Below are 27,777 nucleotides of genomic sequence, written 5' to 3'. Positions count from 1 at the left end.
CCCAGCAGGAGTAACTGTTTGAACAGGAGGAAGAAAAAGCCTGTGGCGTTTGTGATCAATGATATAAGTTTTAATGTTTTTGCAGCTAACAGTGAAGCAGTAACAGGACAACAGTGAAAACATCCCCTCATCACATTTGGTGTCATCTGAACTCTCAGAGAGTAAAAACAGGGCTGTTGGAGAGATCACAGCTTTATTCATTTTTTTTTCTTTACTTGGGTCATGCTTCTTATCAAGTCCTCGACCTTTGACCCTCCGACCCCTCCAGCAATGAAACTCTGGTATTCCCTTTCAGACGTCAGCTGATCGCGATGATGACCAGAAGGTGTCATCAGCCTTTGTGTCTTACATTCCTCCAGTCAGCTGGTTTGTCAGGGTTGTTGTTCGAGGAAAAACACCCTAAAATACTTCAACAATGTTAAAAAAACACATTTTAGGTACTGAATGACAAATAGGTACAAAACGTTTTGGAACTGCTCCAGTAGATTAATTCAGCTGGCAGCTCTGAAACAGGCTGTAACGGCTGCAACATAATCATTTCGATCAATACAGGTCTACTAAATTTCTTTAGAGATAGAGACAGACCTGTTTGTTACAAGGGAAGAAAACCAGAAACAGCTGTTACACCTCTCTCTTCAAAGCCACCAGACTCCATTGACAAAATCAGTAATTTTACCTCACCTAACACAGGAGTCATTAGACTATCAATGCCTCGATCAAGACGTTTGTTTGTGTTACTCAAATATTGTGTTGACATCTAATTTAATCATTTAAAACACCACAGTCACAGAATAACACAAACAAACTGAGTTATCGAGGCAGCAGTAGACCAGCGACTTCTGTGTTCTGCAAGGTAAAATCACTATTTTTGTCAATGGAGTCTGGTGGCTTTGGACAAAGTGATTTAACAGCTGTTTCTGGTTAAAAAAGCATCTTCCTCTTCATCATAAAGGTCTGTCTCTATAGGGATCCTTTCTGTAATGTTGTCAGACACAACAATCAAAGCTCCTGACCCAAAGACTACACTGCAGCCATCACAGCCCCCTCCATTTGTTTCTGCAGCTTGGAAAGAAAACACTTCAAGTCAAATGTGTTCTGTAAACTTTCATAGATGGTACAGAGAAACGTCCATTGCAGAGGGAGCAGAAAATGCTTGCAAGTTGCTCCAAATCAGTAGCCCTAATAGAGCAGAAAGCAATGCAACAGGCTGACAATAAAGTGTGTAGTAATCATAATGACATTTAACAGTGTGGGAGTATCTGAGGGCAGATTTTCCGGTTTAAATTTTGCAATTATTGTCGGACAAGAAGATATGTCTGTCTGCTGTTTCTCTTCATGTAGACTTAGGATTGTAACATTCATTTCCACGTCCGCACTGGAAAAATGTTGTGTGTGTGGAGAGGGAGGGTGCGCCTGTTGAAGCCGAAGCACCGAGAGTGTCGCTGAGCGTCCGTTTAAGGGGGGCTAAGGCTGGACCTCCTCAGCTAGAGCCACTCACATCACTGCTAGAGAGGGAGACGTCCGACAGCACTGAAGCAACAGCAAGGCAAAGCTCGTTTTCGTCATTCACTTTAAATCAACAGAAAAAACAGTGGGGTTCTTCTCGAAGGCATCAGATTTTCAGAAAGAAGTTTATGCGTAACCTTGTTTTTAAAGCTGGACTCTGTTTCACATTTTCCATCAGAGCAATCTCATCAGTTGTTCCTTTATAGAGCTGCACGTCACAGTTGAGCCTCAATTCATCCACAACTTTGAGGATTCAGTCTACACTTCTTTAAAGGGTCATTCATCCCATTATGAAACCTTTTCTTCAGGTACCTCCTGTAGTCTTTAGCCGTGCAGATAGTTTGTATGATTTACCAGGGTTCACACGTGTGCCTCCCCTACATTATAACGCAGGTAAACTTAATTTCTTACATTTAAAAATGACATCAAAGAGGCAAAAGCTACATTTCCATACAAGTGTCCCCGATACTCTAGTTTTAAGTTGATTAAAGCAAAACTATCTGCAGGGTTAGATGCCACAGCGGCAGTGGTGCCGAGCAAGGAGCTATAGTAGATTAGGAAATAAAACAAAAACACAATTCTGCAACACAAAATGATATTTATCTCATGAAATAACGAGTAGTTTTAAGTCTTCTTGGCCTCAAAATGAAACAGTCTTGATAAAATCTTGTAAACTGACTGGACCAGCACATAGGGCCTCTGTAACCGTGTGGGCTGCCTATGCATTGTCTGTGTATTACTTGTTGTTTTCTACTTTGATTTGGCAAAAGCAGTTCCTAAAACTTTCACCCTGAACGCCTTAATTCAATTAGATTTGTTGGCCAATAAATCACAAGACGCATCAGCGGAGACAAAGGATTACATTGAAGGCAGAGCATCCACCAGAGGGCACTTACAAATAGATTTCTACGCTGTCAAGTGTCTACACTAAGCGCCTGTCTTGGTCCCAGTTTTTGTTACAGTAAAACTCTGAAATCGTCGTCAGCATTATTGATATCATCCTTAAAATTCAGGTGTTTGGTTATAATCAGAAGCAAATGCATTTGGGAACCACTGCTTTTGAGGTAAGTGAGCTTTTTGTGTATTTTGGGTGATGATCCTTTAAACGTGCAGCATGTAGACCAGCAGCTGTCAACAAAGCTTCAGAAGGAGAAAGATCTGGCTTGACATCATTTTCACGGATTAAACATTTTAAAGAGACACGTCATGTGTTCATTACAGACCAGCAGCTCTTTAGTGAAACAACAGAAACATTCAGTCTGATGGAGATGACGTGAAAACACAGTCCAGTACAATAGAAGTATCTTTGATGGGATTTCTATCAGTAGGAGTGGAGAGGAAGAGGCCAAATGTACAGGTAAACAGACACACACTCACACACACACACACACACACACACACACACACACACAAATATACAATATTGGTCCCCATTGTAGTGCCCTTAAGGGTATCATAGTTTAATTAGCACTTAGAAGTATGGGTCCGTCTACAGACAGATAACTGCAGGCTGGTGTAAGGCTGATGATCATCAGTGGAGCACTCGGGCACCCAGAGTTCTATCTGTGTTTACTGACACACGCTCACACATGAAGCCCTCTTTAAAGGAGAAGTCTGGTGTTTTTAAACATGGGCCTTATTTCATGTTATATATTTTGCTGTATTAACGACTACTAGGTACAAGAAGTTTTGGAATTACTCAAGTACTTTGCTTTAGCCAGCAGCTGCAAAACAGGCTGTAGTGGCTGCAAAGGAATCTTTCAAATGTTTCTGATCAAAGTGTGTCGACTAAAAGTTCTTGTTGTTTCCACAGACAGGCTCAGATTGTTCTTCTAAGTGTGTGACAACTTTACAGAAAGGATCCCTACAGAGACATTTATGTTAAAGAGGATATACTTTTTTTTTTAACCAGAAACCTTCATCGCTCTCTTCAAAGTTGCCAGACTCCATTGACAAAAACAGTAACTTTACCTTAGCGAGCACGCAAGCTGTTGGTTGACTGCTGCATTGATCCGTTAGTTTATTTGTTTTTTTGTGTGACTTTGGAGTTTTTTATGGTTAAATTATACATTAACAACATATTTTTTTCACACATAAATCAAACTGATAAAGGCATCGGCAGAACAGCAACTCCTGTGTTCTGCAGGGTAAAATTACTCTTTTTGTCAATGAAGTCTGGAACATTTGTGGAGAGTGTTGTAACGTCTTTTTCTGGTTAAAATAAACATCAAGTCTTTATAAAACAGGTCTCTCTCTGTAGGGATCCTCTCTGTAATGTTGTAATACACTTAGAATAACAATCAGAGCTTATTAGTGGCAAGAAAAAAAAGCACTTTTAGTTGACAGACTTAAACAGAGAGAATTTTCACAGAAGGATTTCAGTGCAGCGGTTGCAGCCCGCCTCACACCTGCCAGCTTTTCCAAAACATTTTGAACCTTTTTGTCATTTAGACCCCAAAAATATGTAAAAATTAAGGCCCAAGTTTGAATACCAGAGTTCCTCTTAAAGACAGACGAACAAAGACTGGGCCTCTAAGCCTCTGTACACTAGCATGTTCCTCTCTCACTCCTGTCCCTTGTTTTGAACCGAAGGTGTCGAGCTGTTTCTTTAGCATCCGTGACTCACTCAGTAAGAAAAGCCTAAACAAAAGGGCTACATAAACATACACTTTTGCATATAAATTATTGGCATTTTAATTATTCTAGATCAGTACTAAGCTGGAAAAAGAGATAAAATAAAATGTGTGTAACAATAAACCCACTGGTTCAGCACATTCCTGTTTGTAATCTCTCTCCATGGAGCAGTTTTCTTAGGGTGCACTTTCATTTCTTTGCAAAGAAAAAAAGAAGCCTTCAATTGAATCTTAAAGTGTACAATCTGCTGTATTATTTCACTGTACAAGTGTCAAAAATATCCAACATAATCCATCTCTGTTCCTTGTAGTGATGACGTTGATGGATGCAGGTTGAGACGTATTTCACAGATGCGTGTGTGCGCGGGGTCCAGATACTGTCGTGTACGTAGCCCTGGAGAACATGGTTTGGATCTGCGACGAGTCTCATGGCATTCAGAGCTACACTGGTTCAAATACAAAAGCAAAAACAAAAACACGTCTTCCGATTGGAACTGAAAGAAAAAGGCGAGCGAGACGAGAGAAGAGAAGAGGTCGTTGGTCATCCTTACAGGACGTTTGAGGTTTCTTTTTTTAATTCCCCCCCTCAGTCGTGTTTTCCTCTTTTCTCTTGGAGAAATGCGACAGTCTGCTCTGTGGGGTGAAGCTGCGTCCAGTCTGCAGCTGCATCTGTGGTTCGTGTGGGTGTCGATGAGGTTTGATAACGGTGTCTTCTCTACATTTTTAATCCACGACTAAATGTGTGTTTATGTCTCTGTGTGTACTGGCAGCTGACTTGCCGGTGATGCTTGAATTTACTGTGTTACTAATTTACTGTGTGCAACTGGAGCATCACATTCGGGCTCATTATGTGTCCTCAACAGGCAGAAGCCCACGTGTCTTTTTTTTATGTTCCTCTCTTCCCTCATAAAAATCAGCCGAGACAGGGGCGGGTGGGGCCCATGCTCTGAGCCAATAGGAAAGCTTGTACCACTTCCTGGGTCTGCTGCGGCGTAGTGTTGACGTCCTCCAGAGCGTCCGCCACGGCAAACTGCCGGTCCCTCAGCCGGTTCCAGTTGGACAGTACGTTGTGGTATTCAAACACCTTCTCGTAGTTTCCTACTGAGTTGTAGAGTTTGATGAGGCCTCGGTAGTCGTACTCCAGCCCGCTGTAGCCCTCCCCGAACAGCTTCTTACCTGAGAGGAGACAGGAAAGAGATAAATCACGTGTTTGTAATCACTCTAGAGCAGCTATGATTTATGTGCAAGTCAATAGACCAAAAACTTGCTAAGTGTTAGATTCATCGTTAAACATTTTATCATTCCGACTTGTCAGATGTGAGGATTTAGGAGCGCCCTGGTATCTCATAGGTTACTGACATGCCACATAACTGCAATGCCGCTGCAGGTTGCTGCATGCCATGCTCTCCTCTCTCTTCCTGTTTCCCGTCTGCATCCTCACTTTTAAAACTGTCCAATAATAAAATCAAATATGGGAGAAAGAACTGCTTTTCCAACCGTCTTTCAATACAGAGCATTAAAAACACTACAAACTGGGTGTCTTGAAGGGTCACCATTTACAAGATTACATCTACAGTATAACCTGTTGGAGATTATTTCCAATTGCAATCCTGGTTGAGGGAAAAGAAAACACACAACCCTGAAGCAGGAACAGAAGCCGCGTTTGAGCGGGCGTTTATCCCTGGTGATCAAGGCTGTAACATTAGCAGGGTTAGCATCACAAGCTAGCAGGCATTTCCTTCTTTTCTACTATCTACTCTTTTTACTTCCAAAGCTGTGCTAACACCGTGTCCTAACAGCAAGATAGCATCCAACTTTGGGGTCACATTAGGATGCAGTGACAGCAGCCTTGGTCCTGGAGAAAGTCTTGAGGGAAGGCTGGCGTTAGTTGGACTCTAATCTCAGGGACGTGGATTTCCTGGACGGCAAGTGTTCTGGTTTCTGTTTGTTGTACGCTTGTAGTCCGAGTAGTCTTGACCAATCATGCATCAGCAGGCTGCGGAGTATGCAGGACAAACAGTCCGTGTGGAGAGCAAAAGCAGGCAGAACGTAATTTACCGTAATGACATCCCGACTCCATCAGCGTGATCTGACGGCGATTTAGCTTCTTATAAATCTCTATAAACAGACATCTGCAACAAGTTCAGCCAACAATCTGTTCTAGATCTAAAATTCAACTTGAAATAAATTCCCTGACGCAGTTTCACGAAAGACGTTCAGGCTTCAGATTTCCTGACTTCCTTGAACGCATCAAATCGATCCGACTTCCATTCAACAAGCTTCTCATGTTAAAGTAGTGTTCTTCTCCTCTTGAGGACAGACCTGACAAAGCTTCATGTTGTTCCTAACCTGCATCATGATGTTGTTATTTCAGCAAACTGAAGAGCCGTTAATTAAAGTCGATCACAAGAAAATCTGTTTTTTCTCCTGTTCATCGCTAACCGCTGGCTACGTGCCCCGGCATGTTCACTGTTGTGCCCTGAGGCTATACCGTCCTCAGACTATAGCGGATGGAGTTTTTTGCATTTTCTGGTGATCTGAATTGTAATCAAAGAAAATAAGAATGTATTGGCTGATAATTAATAATAAAAACAATTATTTTTGCAGCCCTAAATCATTCCATATTAATTATCTTTACTTTTCTTGAATCCATGAGAACCAGGAGCGACCGCAGACCTGAATTACAAAACCATATCAGAGGGATTGTCAGCTCTGTCTTAGCATAAGCAAAGCTTTTAGGTATGTTGAAGCAGGTTTACGTTTAGGGTAAGTCTGATTAAAACGTGTAACTAGAAGCTCAAACTGAGTTCTCTTATTTTTACTTTGCTAAAATTGGACACACCCAGGCTGAGGAGCCCCTCCATCCCTCCCCCTGTGTCTGACCTATGGCGATGGAGCGCAGGTAGAGCCGCTCTGCGTCGTCGTACTGGTTCATGTCGTAGTTGTAGAGCGAGGCCAGGTGACCCACAGACAGAGCCACCTCGTAGTCCTCGTGACCCAGGAGCTGCTCCTTGATCTGGATGGCTTTGATGTGCATCTCCTCGGCCTCCTGAATACACAGACAGGGACAGAGATATGTTTGTTGTGCTTCTTCAACCACAGGAAAGTGTTTATCAGAGGACCCTGGTTGTTAGTGTTTGTTTGGCTTTGTATCTTGTATGTTTCTTGCAATGGAAGTCTTATTTAAGCAGCAACAAGTTAGTTTCTTATTAATCGTGAGACACGAGATCCTGTCTAATTATATCTAAATGGACTGTTACAGAAATATTAGTAATTACTGATATAGTCTCACATTAACCCTTAACTTGAGGTTAAGCCAAATACAGCTAAATCAACAAAAGCTATCGACTTTTTTTTAGTACAGAATTCCCCTTTTTAAAGTTACCATCAGTTCACTGCAGCTTAACAGGAAACACAAACAGGGAAGTTATACAACAAAGACTAAATTTGGACCATGCTTCTATTTTAAGTGGGCTGCTGAAGCCTTAACTTATGTGCTACTGTGTGTATAAATTAAAGAGACAAACGTGTCATGCTCTCCATCCTTACCTTGAACTTCCTCATGGACTGGTAGAGTCTCCCGAGGTTTCCGTAGTGTTTTGCAGTCTGGACGTTGAACTCTCCGAAGGCCTTCTTCGCCAGCTGCAGCGAGGAGAGGTGCAGGTCATGAGCCTCCTGCAGGAGGCGCTCTTCTGTCTCCTTATTGTGGCAGTCGATGGCGATTTCCTCCAGGATCAGAGCTGAGAGGAGGATGAAGCACATGTTTTTGTTGAGTTAATAGAACAAAAACATGAAGTCAATACCCAAAACAAATTATCTTGTCCAGTTCATAAAAATGTTTTACAGTGCACCTTCCTAAAAACCTTACCTTTCAAAGCAAGAACTCTTTGTATGCTGTCGATCTGTACAGTTAAAATTCATATAAAGACCATCTAACGTGGACATTGGGCTAACAAGAACAGTCACTACAAGGAAGACACATCTGGTGGAGATCTTTCTGCTGTGTTTACTTTATGTTGTTACTGTTTTGTTTTACTGTGAAGCAATCTACTGGAGGAATTCCAAAACCTTTGAGTCATTCAGACCCAGAAATATGTTGAAATAAGTTTAAAAATAACAGAATTACCCTTTAAGATAAAGAGCCTGCCACATACTCCCCTCTGCACCCTTCACACAGTGGGCAGCCACCCAGCATCCACAGGAAACCTGCCAGCCTTACCTTTGACTCTCTTGGAGGAGGCCAGCAGCAGGTGATCCTCAGGCAGAATGTGAGTGATGATGTCTATGGCACGTTCTGCGTGGAATCTGAGGGACAAACACAGCAGCTGACACAAACGTGTAGTCCAACTCAACACTTGGCAAAGAACAGTGTATTATTCAGGACAAACACTTCCAAGAAAGGCAAAGGGTTTCCATCGAAGAATGTTGTTGTGAAGCTCAGAGCAGGATTAGGGAGGTCAGAGCAGTAACTAAATTTTAATCCAACCCCTTTTACACATGAAGCTACAGAACAGTTTCAGGTCCAGTCATTAGGAACATAAAGTGAGAAGGAAGATTATTTTAACTTTGAGTTTTAAGAGTAAAGTCAAAAGACAACTTTTCAGCATTAGTGCCAGGTGAAGGAAAAACTAAAGACAAAGATTGTTTTTTAATTTGCTTGTTTTTTAAAGAGGTTTTTTTAAAAGAGTTTGACTTTATTTTCAAAATGGTATTTTAGATTTATCCATCCATCCATCCATTTTCTTCCACTTATCCAGAGTCAGGTCGTGATGGAAGCAGGCTAAGAAAGTTAGCCCAGACTTCATCACAGTGGTCCAGTACAACGCCTGCATTACTGCTGATACTGCCCCGACCTGTCTGTCAATATCACGATCAATTTTACACTCACTTGTGAGCAAGACCCCGAGATACTTGAAGTCCTTTGCTTGGGGCAGCACCCACCAAAATGTACAGACATTTCAATTTTACTTTTTCATTATTTCAGCTTCATATTTTCTCATTTTGGCTTTCAGCGTTATTCTCTACATCTGGCTTTATTTTCATCATTTCAGCGTTATTCTCAGCATTATATCTTTATTCTGAACATCTGGATATATTTTCTATATTTTGGTTTTATTCTCTACATTTCGACTTATTCCTGACATGGTTTTATTATCAACATTTCCGCATTATTGTCGACAGAACAAGATTTTTCCTTTTATTTGCAGAAATTTGAGCTAAAAATATCTTTCTCCTCCTATTTTTTATTCTCCTTTAAAAACTGTCACTGAATGAGATAAAACCACAGTTACATCTTCCTTCCATCATCTAAAGCTGTGTCTAAAAGGGTCAATAGCCAACAAACGCATAAAACAGCAAACATCCGAAGCCTGCAGCCAAATAACTTAAGCACCAGTACAGCGAGTAACAGAACAGACCATGACAGTGGAGAGTCTTGTGCTCGTCTTATATAATTAGCTGCTGGTCTCAGAATAGTCCCGAGTTTGTAAGATTCATTGCACTCACAGAGCGTTGTCAAATTTCCCAGAGCTGTACTGGTGCACGTATGAGGAGTAGGCCAGGTCTTCATGGGCGGTGGCCACGTGGATGTTCTTTCCCCCGAACACAGACTGTCGGATGTCCAGTGCTGTCTGAAATTGTGCAGAAACAAGGGACTTTTAATAAGTTATACATCATATTCTACAGTGTATTTTGATTAAATAAGGAAATAAGAACACCTCTGCCACCAACCAGTCCTCTTACCTGGTAAATTGCAACCGATTGGCATATGTTGTCTACATTTAATAAGTAAAATCCGTAATCTAGCAGCGTGTCTGAGTACTTGGGATGCTTGTGTCCAAAATGTTCTCTGTAAGAAACAAACATTGAATCAGAATTCATGAAAACAAAAGGAATCAGAATAACGTCGAGTCCTTATAAAGACACAGCAGGTTACCTTGCTAGAAACACTGCATGTTTGATCAGCTGCTCTGCTTTCCTGAACTCTCTCTTCACCACGCAGGCCTGCAGCAGAAAGACGAGTCACGCGTCAAATTCATGTCTGCTCAATGCATTTCCTCATTAGGCTGCTCTGCAGACACTTTCTGCAGACACCACAACCACAGTAATAACTCTTAAATGTTGAATTCTATGTGACTACAGTTACCTTGGAGGCTTGCCGGAGAACATCAACCACTACTTTGACAGGCAGCCCTGGAGTAATTTCCTTCATAGCCTCTATACACCACCTGTACGCCTGGAAAACGCAGGGAGAAATACAAACTTCATCCATGTCTGGCTGGAGTATTTTTCAACAACTCTGCAGACCTTTAAAACAGACTCACTCTTAATTTACCTCTTTAAAAAACTATGAGATGATTGTTTACATAATCCTGTTGATCCAAAATAAAATCTGTAACACCTAAAGTCTTCTGTCTTTTGCATCATCATGTGTAAAAGTTATGTGACATTTTTAAAACATGGCAACAACACAAGGGCAGAAAGGGGCGGTCACAATACCACTGTTAGACTTTGTTATGTGTATAATCCTGTTTAAATGATCTGAAATAAAAATCGTACTAGCCAGGGCATAGCTTAAATAATCTTTCATGGAGATACTAATAGAAATGGCATCCAAATAAGCTAAAATACTAATGTAGGTGCTGCGTTTCTACTGCAAAAAGCGGTTGCACTTGCTCATAAAAACAGGAATATCTCAAAAACTAAAAAATGTACAAATTTGTGTACATCAAATAACTTCTGGAGCGTTAAGAAATATTCTTTCCATATTTCTACATCAAGAATGTTTTCGATTAATATGTTGCGTCTTCTTATTTAGAGAAAACATGTCAAATGTTTGTATTTTTCCTATTTATGACACAATTTCAATACTTTTATCAATTATTTGTTTTGTTTTTGGCTTATATATCCTTTTAGCTTAGGTTGTACAGATTCTAGAGATATGAAGCATTTGTAAATACCAATGTAGGCACTGCCAGACTTCCTCTATAGTTAGAAGGGTTTACACCAAAGCACCGGCCTGTTTTGTCCACAACAAGAGACATTTAAACATTTTCTAAATGCAAACTGGTGGTAAGATGAACGTACCTCATCATAGTGGCTTTTGGCGAAGAGCAAGGCACAGAGCTCGCCGTACAGCGCTGCCTTGTTGGCCTGGTGGCCATGTTTGGCTAGTTTGTCCATGTAAGACTGAGCGAGCTTGAAGGTCTCCTCCCCCAGGTGGTACTTACAGTTTCCATTACGGACATGAAGCAGCCTGTGGAGACGAGGAAGATCACTTTAATAACACTGTCAGGTGTGTAGGTGTCACTGTTGAGAGTCTAGTTGTCTTGGCATGTATCTTAGTAACTTTGCATATAAAGTGCACTTTTACATAAAGCAATACTTTGGCCTTGGCAGGACAAATGTTTGCTGTCTGGAGGACTAAAAAGGCTCAAAAACAAAAGCTACAAAGAAATTCACGACATTGCAAAAGTAGAATATTTGACACACTCTAAACAGAAGGTGTTTGAAAAGGGATTCTTGCACGGGGTTTGATTCTGACCTGACACAGCACTCCACAGCCCGGAAGCAGTGGAGGACCTCACTGTGGAGCGTGCACAGCTGCAGGCACGACAGAAACACTTTCTCTGCATCTCCATACCAGCCCGCATCAGACAGGAAGCCACCTGGAATAAAGAGACATCCAATTACTCCAACTGTCTCCCAATCAGAGGGAATCACCTGAGGAAGCTGGAGGGTGAAGTCTGGGTGTTTTTAGAAAATATAACACCAAATATTTGGTGTTAAACAAACCACATGATGCAAAGGAGTTGTGGGAGCAACACGTCTTACTGCATATACAGTAATTGTTAAAGGGAGAGACCTTAAACTACAACAAACTTCTATCCTTAGTAAAAATAAATGTGGTATAATAAGATCTCTGCTGACAGTGATCCAGCCTGTCTCTGATCCCTGATGTAATTCTCCTATCATCTAAAGCTTTGACAACATCAGTGCGATGAATGAATGCCCTCCACGTGTTATCTCGCCGTCCCTCTGTTCCTGCTACACTCAGACTGTCTTGGTGTGAAAACCCTCCGTCCCCCTTCCCCAGCATTTACCCAGCACAAAGCCGAACTGGATGGCCTTCTCTTTGACGTGGGCGTCGGACTCGGCGATGTACGAGCAGCGGCGGCTGAAGGAGTTAGCTAGGACTGAGGCCACTTTCACACCATGGTCCATCAGGGCCTGAAAGCAGTGGTGCAGGAGGTGTCTGGGGAGGAGAGGAAGAGGAAGAGGAAGACATGAGAGATTTATTAACATATTGTTTCTTACATTTAAGCCAACATGAAGACACCAGCAGTGAAAACAGACATTGTGTCGTCTGGTTAATCAGTGAACAGTGCTGATGTTTGCTGCTATTGTATTGTCATTCATGCACACAGATAACATTATAGAAAGCAAATCAATATTGTACCTCAGCCTGAAGCCTTGTGTTACAAACACAAAGCAAGCTTTTGCCTTTGCCTTACGTTGACCACCTCACTTTTGTTTGTGTTGGTTAAACAAAACCGACAAACACACGCCCTTCCAGATGGGACAAAAAACCAAAAGCTGTCATGTCATGGTTCATAACATCACCCGAGCTGCACACAGCATGGGGAATTTCACAGAGCGGTGTCTGGGTTAATTTAACTGTCACTTTCAGCTACGGGGGGTACACTAGTGCAATGTTTCTTATCTGTGATGGGCACCAATTACTGGGCTCCTGTTTCAGCGGCTGTGCCCTTTTCCATCTGTCTCTGATGAGTTTAAGTGTACATAGCAAGTCACGCATCGGCTGCAAGCTGGCTTTCTAAAAATACAACATTTTGCTGTGATTTAATTTCAATAAACAAGTCTAAAGGATGCCACACAGCTACCTAATGATGCACAATTATAATGTCAGATCCGTCTGCAAGAGGAGAAAAACAAACAACCTTTAAAATGCTTGTTTTGTTTTGGTCGACCATTTCTGATGCCAAGTCAGAATCCATCCATCGGCGACAAAATGACAGCGTCAGAGGGGTTTCTTTCTTGAGTTGTAAACTTCAACAAGTCCACGTTTGCCTCAAAGTCTAGTCACCTGTATTGGTATCTATTTGCATCTTTGAAATGACTTTGATTGTAATCACACCACACATAAATGTACTTCACTTTTGGTGTGAATCATAAACTGTTTATAAACTGAAGTGGACAGAGCCTCTTAGGAGGGCTGCACGATGTTTGAAAAAAAGTGATATTGTGAACTTCTTGTTTGGCAATATTTATTGTGATATTAAAAAAATACATAAAATTATACCAGATAAATGCCATAATGTACATGTACAACAAACTGTCATTATTTTTGTTATTTGGGACTTTAAAGTCTATTTTCTTCTAACAAAACAAAGGAAAAACTGCGGCACATCTGCTCTGTTAACAGCCTCTATATTTAGCCAGAACGTTAACCAGCACCAGGACGAGGTGCCGCTAACAGAAACAATACACACATTGAAAAGCCGCCCTGCATAACTAAAAGCCTGCCTCAATCATCCCGCTGACATCATCTGTGACAGCAGCAGCGTTGCGGTCAGTTCACTCTGTGCTCTTATAAGCCCCAGGGCGGAAGAGCGCCGTGTGTGTGTATTTGAAGCACACACTGTTTGTTTACACCTCGTGCGCGTTTTGCTTCCGCAGCGCCGGAACGGCATGTAAAAACACACACAGGGGCGGCATTACGCTGCCGTTGAGTGGTCCAATGTTACATGGCAAAGGCGGCATGACGGCGAAGCTTCGTTAGGGCGCTGAGACAGAACCGCGGCGTAAAATCATATCAGACGGACTTTTCATGTAGATTAGTGATGTAAATGAGAAAATGGCTCCTTTTGCACCAAGCAACAATAAAGTAGCAGCTTGGCGTGTTGCAGTTAATTTGCCTCACAAATCGCACGTCCTGCGAGGTGGCTACTGCACTTGCGCACATCGCAACTGCGATTGTTAACCGATTTATCGTGCAGCCCTACCTCTTAGCCAGCCCGGGTATACTTCAAGGGTTGCAGACAGAAGTCCAATTGTGAAAAATAATCCTAATTCTTGATTGGTTTCACATCTTCCTAATGGGTTTATGGTCTCAATCTTTAGTTTCAAGTCTCCTTCAATATAGCCTGATGTTTATTTTGTAAACTATAGTTCCTATCCATCCTCTTGCGCAAATATACTGTAATCATAGCTACACAATAACAAGATCGTGATGACTGGCAAGTTAAAGCTTCAAAACTGTAGTTAACAAACCAACGGGTGACGTCACAGAGGCTATGTCCACTTATCTTATACAGTCTCTGGTCTGATAGAGCCTTAAAGGGTAAAGTGGTTAAACGGGCGAGGACCATTTAGAAGACAAACAATATCCAACTGTGTCTGCTATTCAATGAATTCAGCTTTCAGAACATGCAGCATAACCAGCTCTGATAACCATCAGTTTCAAAGGGACCTCAGTCTCCAGAAGTTTCGTAAGACAACTGACGGGTCAGTGTGGATGGTGTGAGGTTACAGGAACAGCTAAGTCCCATTATATGCTTACCTTTTGTCTGAAGCCCGAAGCACTTTAGCAAACACCTCCAGCTCACAGAACTCTCCTCCCAGCTGGCAGAGCCGGCCCTGCTGGTAAAGCTGAAAGACACACAGAGGGACAGAGGGATGAGGAGAGGACGAACACTCGCTGACAAAAAAACAGATGTCAATGCTTCCATTAGGAGCACAATGTTGACTCTACAGGTAATAACTGATCAGGTGGGGACAAAATGTCTGAGCAGAAGCGTACAGAAAGTACAGATGTAGAGCTTTTCTTTTCAGTGTTTATACCTTTTGTCTGTTGTGTTTTTCTTTTAGGAAATGCTTTAAAATATGCCGTCTGCTGTTCAGGAGTTAAACAAAAAAATCTGCTGATGTCTAGCCTGTCATCAAAATGCGCTCAGCTGGAAGTTGTTATATTCAGCGGCTGTCCATGGTCTATGGACGGGACACATCTGTGTCTTTTCAACTGCAGTTGCCAGTGAAATCATTTGATTGAGCAATTGGTTCCTTTGGTACACAGAAAAAAACTCAAATCACACCAGCTCACAAGTACATCATTTATTGAGACACTTGTGTTCTGCTCGTCTGTCTGTGGAGGAGAATATATTGAATTAGCAACTCAATGAACTAATGAGTCCTGAGGATGATTTACTATTGTTCTGCCATCATTAGATCATATTATTTAAGTCTGAACGACATGTTTCCGGGCTGTAAGGTTTGGCTCTACAGAAGGCAATGTTAGTTTGTCCTCCACTTCGGTCCAAAAATCTTGTCTCACTGATTAAATAGCCACAATTATACTTTGTAAAAACAATCATCAGGACTCAAAGCTGAATGACTTTGGTCAGACCCGACTTTTTGTCCACCACCATGAGGTGCATATTTACAGTTTTGAGTGAAACGTCTTGAAAATTTGAATATACAGTAGTCCAACGATTATTTGACATTGTTGGCGGAAATCGATGACAAAATTTGTTGCCAACGAATTGAATTGTTGATCATTACGTCATCGCCTGTGTTTTTCATGCTGTACGCCGACATTACATCGTTTTCCGGAGCCGAGTTGCTGAGGGGTGAGCCATCTCGCATCCTCACTATCTCTGCTTAGAGTTGCGCATGCAAAACAGTGACTGGGAAGCGACAGGTAAACAAAACAAAGCACAAAAGTCTGCAAGAAAAGGATCGCCTGCAAGATTGGTAAAGCGGACCTTGCTTATCACGGGAGCACGTCGGTAATGCACGAGCATTTGGAGAGAAGGCACGTTGGACTTGTGGACTTGATTTATTTCTTATATCAGCACTTTGTCTGTTCTTGGTTTTAAATGGAGAAAAACTTCATATTAGATTTTTTATTGATCTTTTGTATCAGTAGTAGCCAAATCAGCCAACTGTTTATCTCCCCTTTGACATCTTAATTTGTCCTAAACTTTGGTTTATGAACAAATACCCGCAAAAGTAATGATAGAGACAATTCAAGAGGAGACAGCGCTCTCAGAGTAATTCTCTGTATCTGTGTCTCTCGTTCTCTGCTTAGTTTTATTGATATTTTTTTTAACACAATTGTGCTGGACTACACAGCAAAAACTAACGACTGGAACAAGACAGAGAGGGACAGAGAGGGCAAGTGAGAATCTGGGATACTGTGAGTTAGCGGATAAACTGTTGGTGAAAAACAGAATTCAAAAACAACCTTAAACTTTAGTTGGTATTTATGTTATGTAATGTTATTCCATGACTCTGTGTGTGACATGAGTTATGCCACTGTTGTATCTTCAATGCCTTCGTAACAGTGACGACCAAACTAACTTGTGACAGCAGACTCACAGAAATGGGTCAAATGTGGGTCAGAAACACATTCAGTGGAGCTCATCTTACACATATTTCCTGTTTGAAAGGGGCCTCAGAGAAGGTAGCTTACTCTACCTACACCTTTAGATACAAAATCTACCTGTCAGATGTCTGCTTATAATAAACTATATATTACTCAGTGGCATTTTGAGATGAGCCCCAATTCTTCACGGGCTTCATAAGATTGCCCAAAGCGTGCTTTTCCAGTCTTGCATAAGAAATCTCACTGCTTTTTTCAAAGAAGACAAAAAAATGGTTTAACCAAAATCTGCATTACAAATCAGAAATGAACGCATGAAAACCAGAAGTTTCTCAGTAAATAGTACATTTCATCGAACAAAGTCTCCCACTGTTGACATAAATGTCAGCAAAAAATGATGCCAAAGGGCCTCGATACTTAGTGCACAGTTCCCATCTTTATAAGTGGTCAATCAGGTCAATGACATTTGGAGTGTGGAATGTGAAACTACAGGTAGCCTGTTAGCATGGAGGTAGATTCAACTTGTGCTGTGTTCAATCGTGCTTTATTGCATTGCAGATGGATTGAGCACAAAAGCTTGTGTCTCCTACTTCCTGTCGGCTGCGGAAGTAAACACGTCCGCTCCGTGAACTACATAAACTGTTCACGGAACGGACGTGCCGGGGAGTGTTTACAGTTACGTCCGCAGCACGCGCACAGTGTTGCTGTGTCCGAAACCGCATACTTACGTACTTCCTACTACATACTGCCTACTACAGACTCAAACAGTATGTACTGCATACTGCCTACTAACCTGACTATTAGGATGGCGTTCGCATCATACTCAGAGCCGTCTTCTCCGTATCACGTGACTTAATCGTTTACGTATGTCCGGTCTGATCTCCAGTCCATCTCCGCCATAGTAGAAGCTGAATAGCCGCAATACATTTTGGGGCGGTTGAGTACAACCAGTGAGCTCCCGTCTCATACTCAAATATCCGGGCTGGTCTAATATACATCCGGGCATTTCGGAAGGTGTGTTAAGTCCATAAGTGAAGCAAATTTTTGGTGCTGCACAATTACATTCCTAGTCAACGCAAAAACAACGTGATTTTGCGTAATTCGCGAGTTCAAAAAAATGTATAAAGATTCAGATTGGTAGCGTTAGAAGTTGTTTGCTTCTTGTGAATAAACCTGACAAAGCATGAACTTTCTTTTCTGCATGCTTCATTGTTACAAATATGCATCCAGATCAAGTTAATTCAGCAACCTTTAGACCCATTTATTGCACACAAATCACAGCAAAACCTGCTTAATGTGCGTTCCAAGACCTTTAGTATTCATACAGTGAAAAGGCCTCTCACCATAGACAGCTAGACAGGCACTGTGTCACTGAAATGGAACAACAGAGGATCCTAGCAAACAGGTCATCAAAGTTGGCACTGGTTAGCCTCAAGTAGCTGGAAGCGACAGTAAAGTTGATCCAGACACAGTACTGGAGAAAGGGGTGAAATGAACCGAGCTCCGTGTGCCTCCAGGTGATGTTTCACACCAAGACACGACGCATTTGGTTTTCTGACATTTCTGAAAGGTTCAATATTCTCTGGTTGTTTTTAACCAACACAAATTTAATAAACACAAACGAACCCGTGTTAGACTGATGTGCGTAACACTGGGGGAAAATTTTCAACACTTTTGGTCTGAACAAAGCTTGAGAGGCGCAATATTTATCAATCATGAGCTGGTAAGAGCTTTTTTTCTGTTTTCCAGCTTCCTCCAAAAGACAAAGTATTTAGAATGTACCATAACAGAGCAGTATCAATGCCATCGGGTCATAAAGATAGCTTAAAGACAAGTTCTCAAAACCTGTCCCACAGGTGGACCACATCCACGTCATCGACAGTATCACAGACACTTCATGATTACTTTGTGTCAACAAACTTTGAAAGTAAAGGTAGACTCACTACAACCTACAGAGGCAATAGACCACATTTACAGCTCTAATACACTGACATACACTGAAGGGATGTTACACAGGACAGGTTACAACTTTTTTGGCTTTTGGTTCAAAGTGTTTGACTATGTTAGTTTTAGCGTAACCATTTCCATCTAAGTATGACACATATTTTCTCACATGACGTAGTGTTTAGGCCACCGTGTAAGGAAACTCTGAGGCAAACTTCTGCCTTCACGTTACTCATAAAACTCACAGGCGTTTCAATTTAGCAGTTAAAAACAAAGATGAGAAAACCATAAAACAGGTGTTTTTTAGTGTCTGGTTGTGGAGGAATGTCTAAACTCCACTGTATATCACAAACGAGTAGCTCCTGCTGTGTATGATCATATATAGACAGATAGTTATCATGTAGTTGCAGGAAAAGATGTCAGATCTGAAAAGAAAGTTGTATTCATGATCTCTGCCTTTCTAAAATCCTGGACACGGTCCTGATTATGTTAAAAAGGAGCCCTGTTTTTACTCACTGTCATTTTATTGTGGGGAGGTTATGGTGGTGCTGCGTCGTTATCTCATGATAACAAGAAGAATAAGTCAAGATCTCGAGAAAACGACCAGAAATAACTCGTTATCATGGGAAAACGGAGTAAATATAATGTACGGATGCATGTCCACTAAGGGCTTCCGTAGTTAATTACCTTAACTGTAAGTAATAGAAAAATACACCATTTATAATGTGACAACTGATGTTTCGATTGTTAAGGTGCAGCAGCCCCCCAACACCCCCTTCCAATATTGTGAAGCAGCATCCGCTTAAATTGTGAAATTGAACTCAGGAATACCGTCTGATTTTTGATTTGCATTGATTTTGAAACTACAACTCATGATATCAGCTCTTAAAGTGTGAGATTAAAGTTTTTCTCTTGGTTTGGCATAAAATAAACAACAAAAATCGCATTAAATCGTTATATTCAATCACTAAACTTACATATTTGCAATACCTAAGAATCACTATATATACTGAATCGACAGCTAAGTATCATGATATCGAATCGAGAGATCAGCATATCGTCCCAGCCCTTCTCCACAGTATTAGTTGACATGAGTGACACAATTCATTCGCACGGTCACTGATGTAATTAGCTTCAGGATCAATGCCGTTTATGGCTTCTTATTCAGCAAACGTTTATATACAGACTTACATACAGGCTATTTGGAATTGTAAGCTGTAAGGTAGGGTAATCTAATGGACGTTAGCAGAACCAGAAAAGGCTGTTTTCGTTTTAAAGAGCTGGGGTAACGTTATCGAAATTTGGCTAACGTTAGCAGCAGTGTTAGCAGCTGATTACACAAACTCGTACAGTCTGCTGGCTGTCTTATACACCTGAGCCTCCTGTATGCTAAAATCTTACCTTATAATAGACATCGAACTGTATATTCTCTGGGAGCGAGCGTATGTCCCTTCTTGACCGGCTGTAGTTGTCCACCACAGCCGAGATAGCGGTGTTGTACAGTGTTTCTGGGATCCATTCGAGCTCCACTGCCGCCATGTTGTTTTCCCTCTCCAAAAAAACCCCAGCAGCTACAGCCCTCCCCAACTCTCCCTACATTCGCTACCTTACTGCGATTAAAGCACGTCCTCCGTGGGGCCTCATATAACATTCGCCTTAAAGGGAGGCTACAAATAATCGTAATAACGCTACGACTCTAAATACCGCTGTTTAATTTCCATTTCCCCCCTTCATCTTCAATTATTCGTCGACCCTACAGCAGTTCCGTGCCCCCGTCCCGACGCAAACATTCACTGGCGCTGACGCACTGACGTCATTGTGCAGGCAAAGCAAAAAAAAAGAAAGAAAAAAGCCTTTCACTATACATTTTATGCTTTTCATCATCGGGATATTCTCTGTTTGTATGATTAGCTTCATTATTCTATATGCAAAATGGTTCACTTATAAACACATACAGCCTTAGTTTTTTTCATAAAATTAAATCACTGCCTAAAACTACTGATTTTGTAAATATCAAAATGTAGTAAACTGCTAAAACACAAGTGATCCATATTTCCTGAAACCTCTGTATCGTTATTTTTGTATTTCGATGTACCTGATTTATTTTTTTCCCCTTTCCCGTTTCCTTTATATAATTAATTATCTTTAAGCAATTTTAACTTGTACTTATTATATGTTCTTGTATTAGTTATATTTAAGTTGAATGTGCCGTCTCTGTTAAGACTACATGTATCTAAAATACTCTTTTGGCATTAAATATATTCATATTTAGTCTATTATTTAGGGAAGCCCATTTCTACCAATAAAATACAAAAATCAGATGAAAGTTTAAGATTGAAAAGTCAATTTTCTGAGATTAAAAAGCCCAAATCATGAGATCAAAAGTTACAAATATAAGAAATGACAAAAAATAATCATAAAGAAAGAAATGTCAGATTATGATAGAATATCAAAACTATGAGCTAAAATGTCATAATAATGAGATATAAAAGACTTTTCATCTCAAAATATCGACCTTATATCTCACAATTATGATTTACCTTGAGGACATTTTTTATTATCAAGGCAAATCTTTTAATTTATTATTTTTTTCCATATGGAATGGGCTTCCATAATTATCCTTGTGCTTGTTAATTTTTCATTATTTCACATGATAATACCATGTCCACATAACTTTTCAACCCAAAACATACCATAAATGTTCTCAACTGTCCAATACATTTAGAAGATAATCTAATATAAGAAACATATATGCTCTATATTTGCAGAACATTCTATTAATTGATTACTGTTGGGACTTGAAGCAAATTTCAAAAATATAACAAATACGTCCAAAATAAAGCTGTAAAAATACTAATCCATATCATTAATATTTTAACATACTGTACATCTGTGCTGCACGTTTCCCTCAAAGTCGCTGCTTTGGGATGGGCAAAACCTCTAGAGGGCAGCAGCTGCACTAGTGCTGGTAAATAGACGTGCTAGAAGAAGATAACTCTGACGCCATCGCGTTTGAGCATGCCTACTACGCTCGAACATAAACAAAGGCAGGACGTTGGGCTGCAATTAAGTATTCTCTCCTTTAATTGTATATGCTAACTGTGTCGAAAATTTGGATAGCGACTTATGTCTGGAGCTATGGAAAACGCATTATTGATGCGAGTGAGTGTTTTCACCGACCAAGGAGGCAGGAAATACATGGAAGATGTAACCGAGGTCATAGTAGAGCCCGAGCCGGGAGAAGACGAGCCGACGTCGGGTGAAGCAGACGAGAGCAGTGGGGAAAACTATACGGCTATTTCTCCGGCTGTCGACATGCACTCAGACCGGACCGGTGAAACTGTGGGTTCCTCCCATGTTTCAGATGCATCATCTGAGCTAGTACGAACCGAAGACCAAAGTATACCAGAGGAATCACCTTTACCGGGAGGTCAGAGCCCGCCTCGAGCTCAGCCGAGCCCCGCGAGTCCTTCCCGCCGTTCAGTGGCTTTCTTCGCTGTGTTTGATGGGCACGGGGGTCGCGAGGCTGCGCAGTTTGCACGAGACTATTTGTGGGAGTTTATGAAGAAGCAGCGGGGGTTCTGGTCGGACTGTGACCGGGAGGTATGCGCTGCTATTCGCAAAGGATTTGTAGCCTGCCACCACGCAATGTGGAAGAAGCTACGTAAGTTAACAACACCATAATTCACCTTAAGTTATGACATGTAACTTAACATTCGTTCTGTCAAGACAGACAGTTGCACCTCACATCTGCTTCTTCAATTTCTTGGTAGCATGCTCTTTACACCAAACCTCTGTATCATACTTTATTCTTTGGCCTTCACTCTAAAAGTTTAACCTGTTCACATACAGGGGTTCACTGCTAGCCCAAATAATAGCCGAATGTACCAGAAGATTATTTTGGGTTTAGGGACGTTAAAGTCTTTATTTTCTTGCTCACATTTACGAAGCTGTTACATACATTAAGGCCAACAATATTACATTACCGATTTGTTTGTTGAAGTTGTTGTTTGTTTCTGGTGTTATTATAATTTTAAAAAATGAATCAAGTGGCTAAAAGTGTAGCAACCAAGGGCAACAGAGCTAACGAAGTAACACTGCATTCAGGTGATGTCGGAATAATCGGAAAAACGACCCTCCTTCTGGGAAAAGTCACGTGAAAGTTTTCTTAAGGCAAGAACTCGGAAAGTTGGAGAATATTTGGTACCCGAGTTAACAGATTCGTCGTATCGTATTACTCAGAAACACGACGAACCAAATAAACGTTTATTTGAGGATGGCAATTTTACTTTTATGCACATTTGTGAAATAGTATATACGTTTATTCGTTAGTTGGTAGAGAAGACGTTTTATCTTGAATTATAAAACAAGACATTTATTTTATCGCGTGTGTTCTTTCCATATTACGACTAAAAGTTCGTGAACATATCAATGTAGGACGAACGACTTCCAAACCATTGAACTCCGAGTATCCGAGGAGCATGTGAATGCAGCTTTTTAGCCACCGGCTTCACTCCAAACAAAGCCTGCCTCGTCGCACACAGCCAGAAGTACACTATGTTCACAAAGGATTTTCTGGTCCTTAATCCACCAGTATATCATTATTTTCTTGGAGTCACTCGAGCTGTTCTTTACTATATTTATTTATGTTTATATATCATGTTAATGTACATTACAAAGCATATTTGATCGTGAGGTAGCCAATGTGTATTGTGTCGCACAGAAACCGGCAGTCTGCTCAGGTGTCTGGCTGGATATGCCCGGGCATGTCAGCTGTTTAACAGCTGGTCACATATGATGACTGTTTACACACACTGACTGTAAAACGCATGACTTTGATTACAGTGGAAAGAGAGAGAGACACAGAGAAAGGACTGTCCTGTGACCTGACCTAAATTTCGAAGTTTGCTCAGTGCATCAAAGGATCTTTAGTGGAGATTAACAGTAGACAGACAGTTATTTTTAGAGCATTCCTTTTCTTTGATCATTCTATGCTGTTAAATTTATAGTTCAATGTACTTAAGTGTAATTAATAAATTAATTTAGGGGCATTTGAATGATATAAGAATCGGCCTTTTGGCTGTGCACATGTGTGCACATCACAGACTGTATAAAAAGAAAACATATAGGAGGAATCTTTTTCCTTACTCTCAGTGTACGCAGAAATAGACATACCCTTAAAAACAGGACAACCAGCTTGACCCAGGTAACATACACATCAATAGCATTAAACTTGTATTACAATAAATTATAAAAAGAAAACTATTTACAATCTACAGTCAAAATAAAGAGGGATGTTATCAATTTGCAAAAACGATACATCGACCCACCGCGATGGATCGTTACATGCCTTTTTACTAGCAGTAAAATGTTAAAGTATGAGGGTTGCACAACTAATCAAAATATTGTCCAAATCATATTAAGGTCAGGTGCAATATCCAAATTGTAGAATCAGCATTTTTGAGCAGATAAAATGTGATTAAACACCATCACACTGAGGTACTGGAGTGCTGCAGAGAGTCCCTGGCATCATAAATCTTGCTCTGCAGATATATACAAACATTATTGTTTGGTACAGACCCCAAAAATTACACATCATCAAAATGGGCTGCCCAGTAGCTCACCTGCTGGAGTAGCAACATTTATGGCCGAGTCCTTATCTCAGTGGTGCAGGTTTTTTTTCCTGCAGTTTCTGTCTTGTTTGAGCTCTCTCTTTCTATTAAAGGCAAATATATACCCTAAAAATTATTTGTTAATCAATTATAATTAAAAGATAATACTGCTTTATTACTTATTTTTTCATTCCGTCTGCCCGTCTCGCTAATTTTCTCTCTTATCTTCTCAGCTGAATGGCCAAAGACACTCACAGGCCTTCCCAGCACATCGGGCACCACAGCCAGCGTAGTTGTCATCAGAGGAAACCGCATGTATGTGGCCCATGTCGGGGACTCGGCGGTGGTGTTAGGAGTCCAGGATGACCCCACAATCCCCTTCATCAGAGCTGTGGAGGTCACACAAGACCACAAACCTGAACTACCCAGAGAGAGGGAGCGTATTGAAGGTCTGGGAGGAAGGTAAGGGTTAATACATAAGACGCTCTGCTTCTGCATTGAATTTAGATATAATATTGATAAATAGTGTTCTCTGATTTTTTTGTGCTTCTTTATTCGAAGAGTGTTTTTGCATGACCATGAATCTCCAAAAAGTCGTTGTTGTTGGAGTTTCCTGTCAAAACTTAGATTTAGCTGCCGCAGGGCCCACCCTGAATCAAACTGTTCATTAGTTAAAGTGCACAGTTTAGCAGGTGGAAGGAGTTCATGGAAACAAACGGATATTCAATTCTTGGACCGAGACAAACTCCAGTTTAGTAACGGATTCTTCTCATGACTCAGCGTCCCCACCAGCTATCAACAACAAAGAAATGATTGTAAACAAGAAGCATCTGTATTGTGCAAAAAGCAGATCAGAATGTTATCTGCCTCAAAGGATAATGTGTTTAACTGTCTGTGGTATGTCTACTGATGAGATGATGTGCTGATAAGCTTCTGGGTGGCTACATGACAGGGCAAACTCCACAGCAAGTGTGTGACAACATTACAGAAAGGATCCCAACAGAGACAGACCTCTTTGTTAACGAGTGAGATGCTTTCGTAGCCAAACAGCTGAACAGCTGTTGCATTGCTCATTTCAAAGCCACCAGACTCCTTTGCAGAAAACAATAATTTTACCTGCAGAACAGGGGAGCTGCACGTCTATCTCTATTGCTGCCTTGTTTGTTTGTGTCTTTCTGTTTTGTTGGATCCGAGCTCACCCTTTTTAGCACCACAGTCTCTGAACAGAACAATCAAACTATTCGAGGATAAACTCATCTTCATTATGACTTCCTTAAGAAGACAGGTCACTTATAACGCAAGCTCTCTCACCTCTCCCCTCCTACAGCGTAATCAAAAAGTCTGGAGTGAACCGGGTGGTCTGGAAGAGACCGAGGCTGAGCCACAACGGCCCGGTCCGTCGGAGCACCGTCATCGACCAGATACCGTTCCTGGCAGTAGCTCGAGCTCTAGGTAGGAAAACCCACAATCACAGCAATCTGAATGAATGTCCTGTTGATGACCTGATTGCAGCATGGATGGATGACTAGAATTATATTGTTATTTTTGTCCCCATAAAAAACATACTAATTATGAAACGGTACAACCCTCTGTTTAGTGAAAGGGTGCTTATGAGAAGAAGCTATCATTCATCTGCAGAGATGAAAGATTCCAGAGAGTTCTGATGAACTAGTGTAGATTTTTTTCCCATTTTGAGCCCCAATACACAAAGAATCTCCACAAATTAGTCACTGATAATAAATTGTTAAAACAGACGTTGATTGATTGATAGAACCAGAGAAAAACTTGCACATTTTCCCGGACAATTCTGCACATTTCAACTTAAATTGTAAAGCTCTTTCATTACTCTCCTCCAGTCTGTCAACATGAGAAGTGTTGCCTTCTGCTAACTTTCCCTTCTCTTTAACAGGTGACCTGTGGAGCTACGACTTCTACAGCGGGGAGTTTGTAGTTTCTCCGGAGCCCGACACCAGTGTGGTGATCCTTGACCCCAGAAAACACCGTTACATCGTCCTGGGCAGCGACGGCCTGTGGAACATGGTGCCACCTCAAGAGGCGATCTCCATGTGTCAGAACAACGACGAGGCCATGGTGAGTACAGGAAAGACTTTTTTCAAAGGCCCTTTTATGACACTTGAACGATAAGCTAATGCCCACCTCTTATCAGATCATGTCAGTGTAATAACAAGTGTCCCATGCTGCAGGCACCATGTGGGGTATCGAGCGCCCGACAGCTGGTCAGCCATGCTCTGCTGCGGTGGCGACAGCGCATGTTGCGTGCTGACAACACCAGCGCCATTGTGATCGCCCTGCAGGAGTGGGGGACTTCCCAGGACACCTTGCATCATGAGGAGGTGCTGCTGGACCTATCCAAGATCTCCCAGTGTCCTCCTACCTCCATCTCCCGCGCTGACACTCCTCTTCTTCAGGTAAGGGCAGGACAAACCCACCAAAGCATTTTAAAAATAGGACCAAGGTTTAAAGAATAACAAAAATACCCTTTTAGTGATGAAGTTTTTGTCCTCACTGTTTGTTTATCCTCTGTTGTGCTTCAGCGTCCTCCAGAGGAAGACTCTCCCTCTGCCGTGTGCGAGCTCCTGCCTACCTTGGAACGCCGGGACGGACTATCAGGAAGTAACAGCCTGTACCACATGGAACTGTCCGACCCGTTCTCTCTGACTCCGCTGTTCTCAAACAGTAACACTGAGCTGCCCAGTCAGTCCAGTCCTGGTGACAGGACAGTCGGCAGCAGGACACCAAACAGCAAAAGAACTATTGACGGGTCGTCGGCGTCATCAGCAGGCACGCTGGCTAAAAGAGCCCGGCGCAGGACTGCAGACAGGCCACCGCTGGTCCAGCACAACGCAGAGAAGAAACAGAAGGAGTCAAACAACGTCTCACCTGTCCTCCAACAGCACAACAAGAACACAGTGTGTGTGTGCTAAAACAAACACACCGACACATCAACCTGCTGCCTCCCACTTTCAACCTCCTCTTAAAAAAAAACCTCCTTCTAGTACAAAAGAATTATTTTACCACATGCCAGAAATCTGTTTGAGTTCTGACTTAAAACCCAGAAATTTTAGATTGAACTCAAAATTCTGAATTTAATCTCAAAATTCTGAAATTTTAGAGGAAAAAAATACATGAATTTAAAGTTAAGAAAAAAGTGTAATTAAAGGTTTAACCTCAGAGGTTTGAAGTTGAAATTCTGCCTTTAATCTTCTGAAGTGGGACTTTATTTGGAGTAGGAAATAAACTAAAATATGGACGTAAAAAAAGTCAACTTTATCTGCAGAATCTATTATTTGCAGAAGAAAAAAGGCAAACTCTTATTAAAAGATTTCAGGTTTAATGTTGTAATTGTTTAACTCAGAACTTCAACACATGTTTCTCATGTGGCTCTTTTACTTCTCCGAACACTAGTTTGCACCAGTCTGAGATCTTTTGGAAAACTGGAAAAGTTTGGTTGTGTTTGAAATATAAAATCCCGTTCCTCGTCTACTTCAGAATCAAGTCCATGATTTGTGTCTTACTCCGCCTCACTCTGCTAAAAACAATGGTAAGAAGATGCTGGTGTAAATATGCATTTTGTAGGCTGAACTAAGTTTAACTGTTCCTTTAAACAAATATATATTTTTTATACGAGCTCCACCACAGCTTTCCTCTCCTCCTCACT

The 27,777-nt window shown here is 41.3% G+C and overlaps 2 protein-coding genes across 2 annotated transcripts; one reads left to right on the top strand and one right to left on the bottom strand.

The window, feature by feature from the left end:
• Window positions 1–48: 48 nt before the first annotated feature.
• appbp2 (amyloid beta precursor protein (cytoplasmic tail) binding protein 2) lies at window positions 49–20,268 on the bottom strand. The gene is made up of 13 exons (XM_069676593.1): window positions 19,888–20,268; window positions 14,722–14,810; window positions 12,242–12,393; window positions 11,683–11,806; window positions 11,226–11,394; window positions 10,285–10,374; window positions 10,075–10,142; window positions 9,882–9,987; window positions 9,645–9,769; window positions 8,359–8,444; window positions 7,689–7,879; window positions 7,023–7,188; window positions 49–5,315 (listed from the first exon to the last, which is right to left on the bottom strand). Exons 1-13 carry the CDS (start codon window positions 20,023–20,025, stop codon window positions 5,053–5,055), a joined length of 1,767 nt encoding a protein of 588 aa, XP_069532694.1. The 5' UTR covers window positions 20,026–20,268; the 3' UTR covers window positions 49–5,052.
• Window positions 20,269–21,541: 1,273 nt separating this feature from the next.
• On the top strand, window positions 21,542–27,420 carry ppm1da (protein phosphatase, Mg2+/Mn2+ dependent, 1Da). Its single transcript, XM_069676696.1, has 6 exons — window positions 21,542–22,150; window positions 24,332–24,560; window positions 25,426–25,550; window positions 26,008–26,189; window positions 26,303–26,527; window positions 26,654–27,420. The coding sequence occupies exons 1-6, from the start codon at window positions 21,613–21,615 to the stop codon at window positions 27,041–27,043; spliced, it is 1,689 nt and encodes a 562-aa protein (XP_069532797.1). The 5' UTR covers window positions 21,542–21,612; the 3' UTR covers window positions 27,044–27,420.
• The last annotated feature ends 357 nt before the right edge of the window (window positions 27,421–27,777 follow it).

This window comes from Semicossyphus pulcher, unplaced genomic scaffold, assembly GCF_022749685.1.
Source record: "Semicossyphus pulcher isolate SPU_LCO1_2020_fin unplaced genomic scaffold, fSemPul1.0.p SCAF_26, whole genome shotgun sequence".
NCBI lineage: Eukaryota > Metazoa > Chordata > Actinopteri > Labriformes > Labridae > Semicossyphus > Semicossyphus pulcher.
The sequence above is the reverse complement of the archived record's forward strand: the minus strand, read 5'-3'. Positions and strand labels throughout refer to the sequence as shown.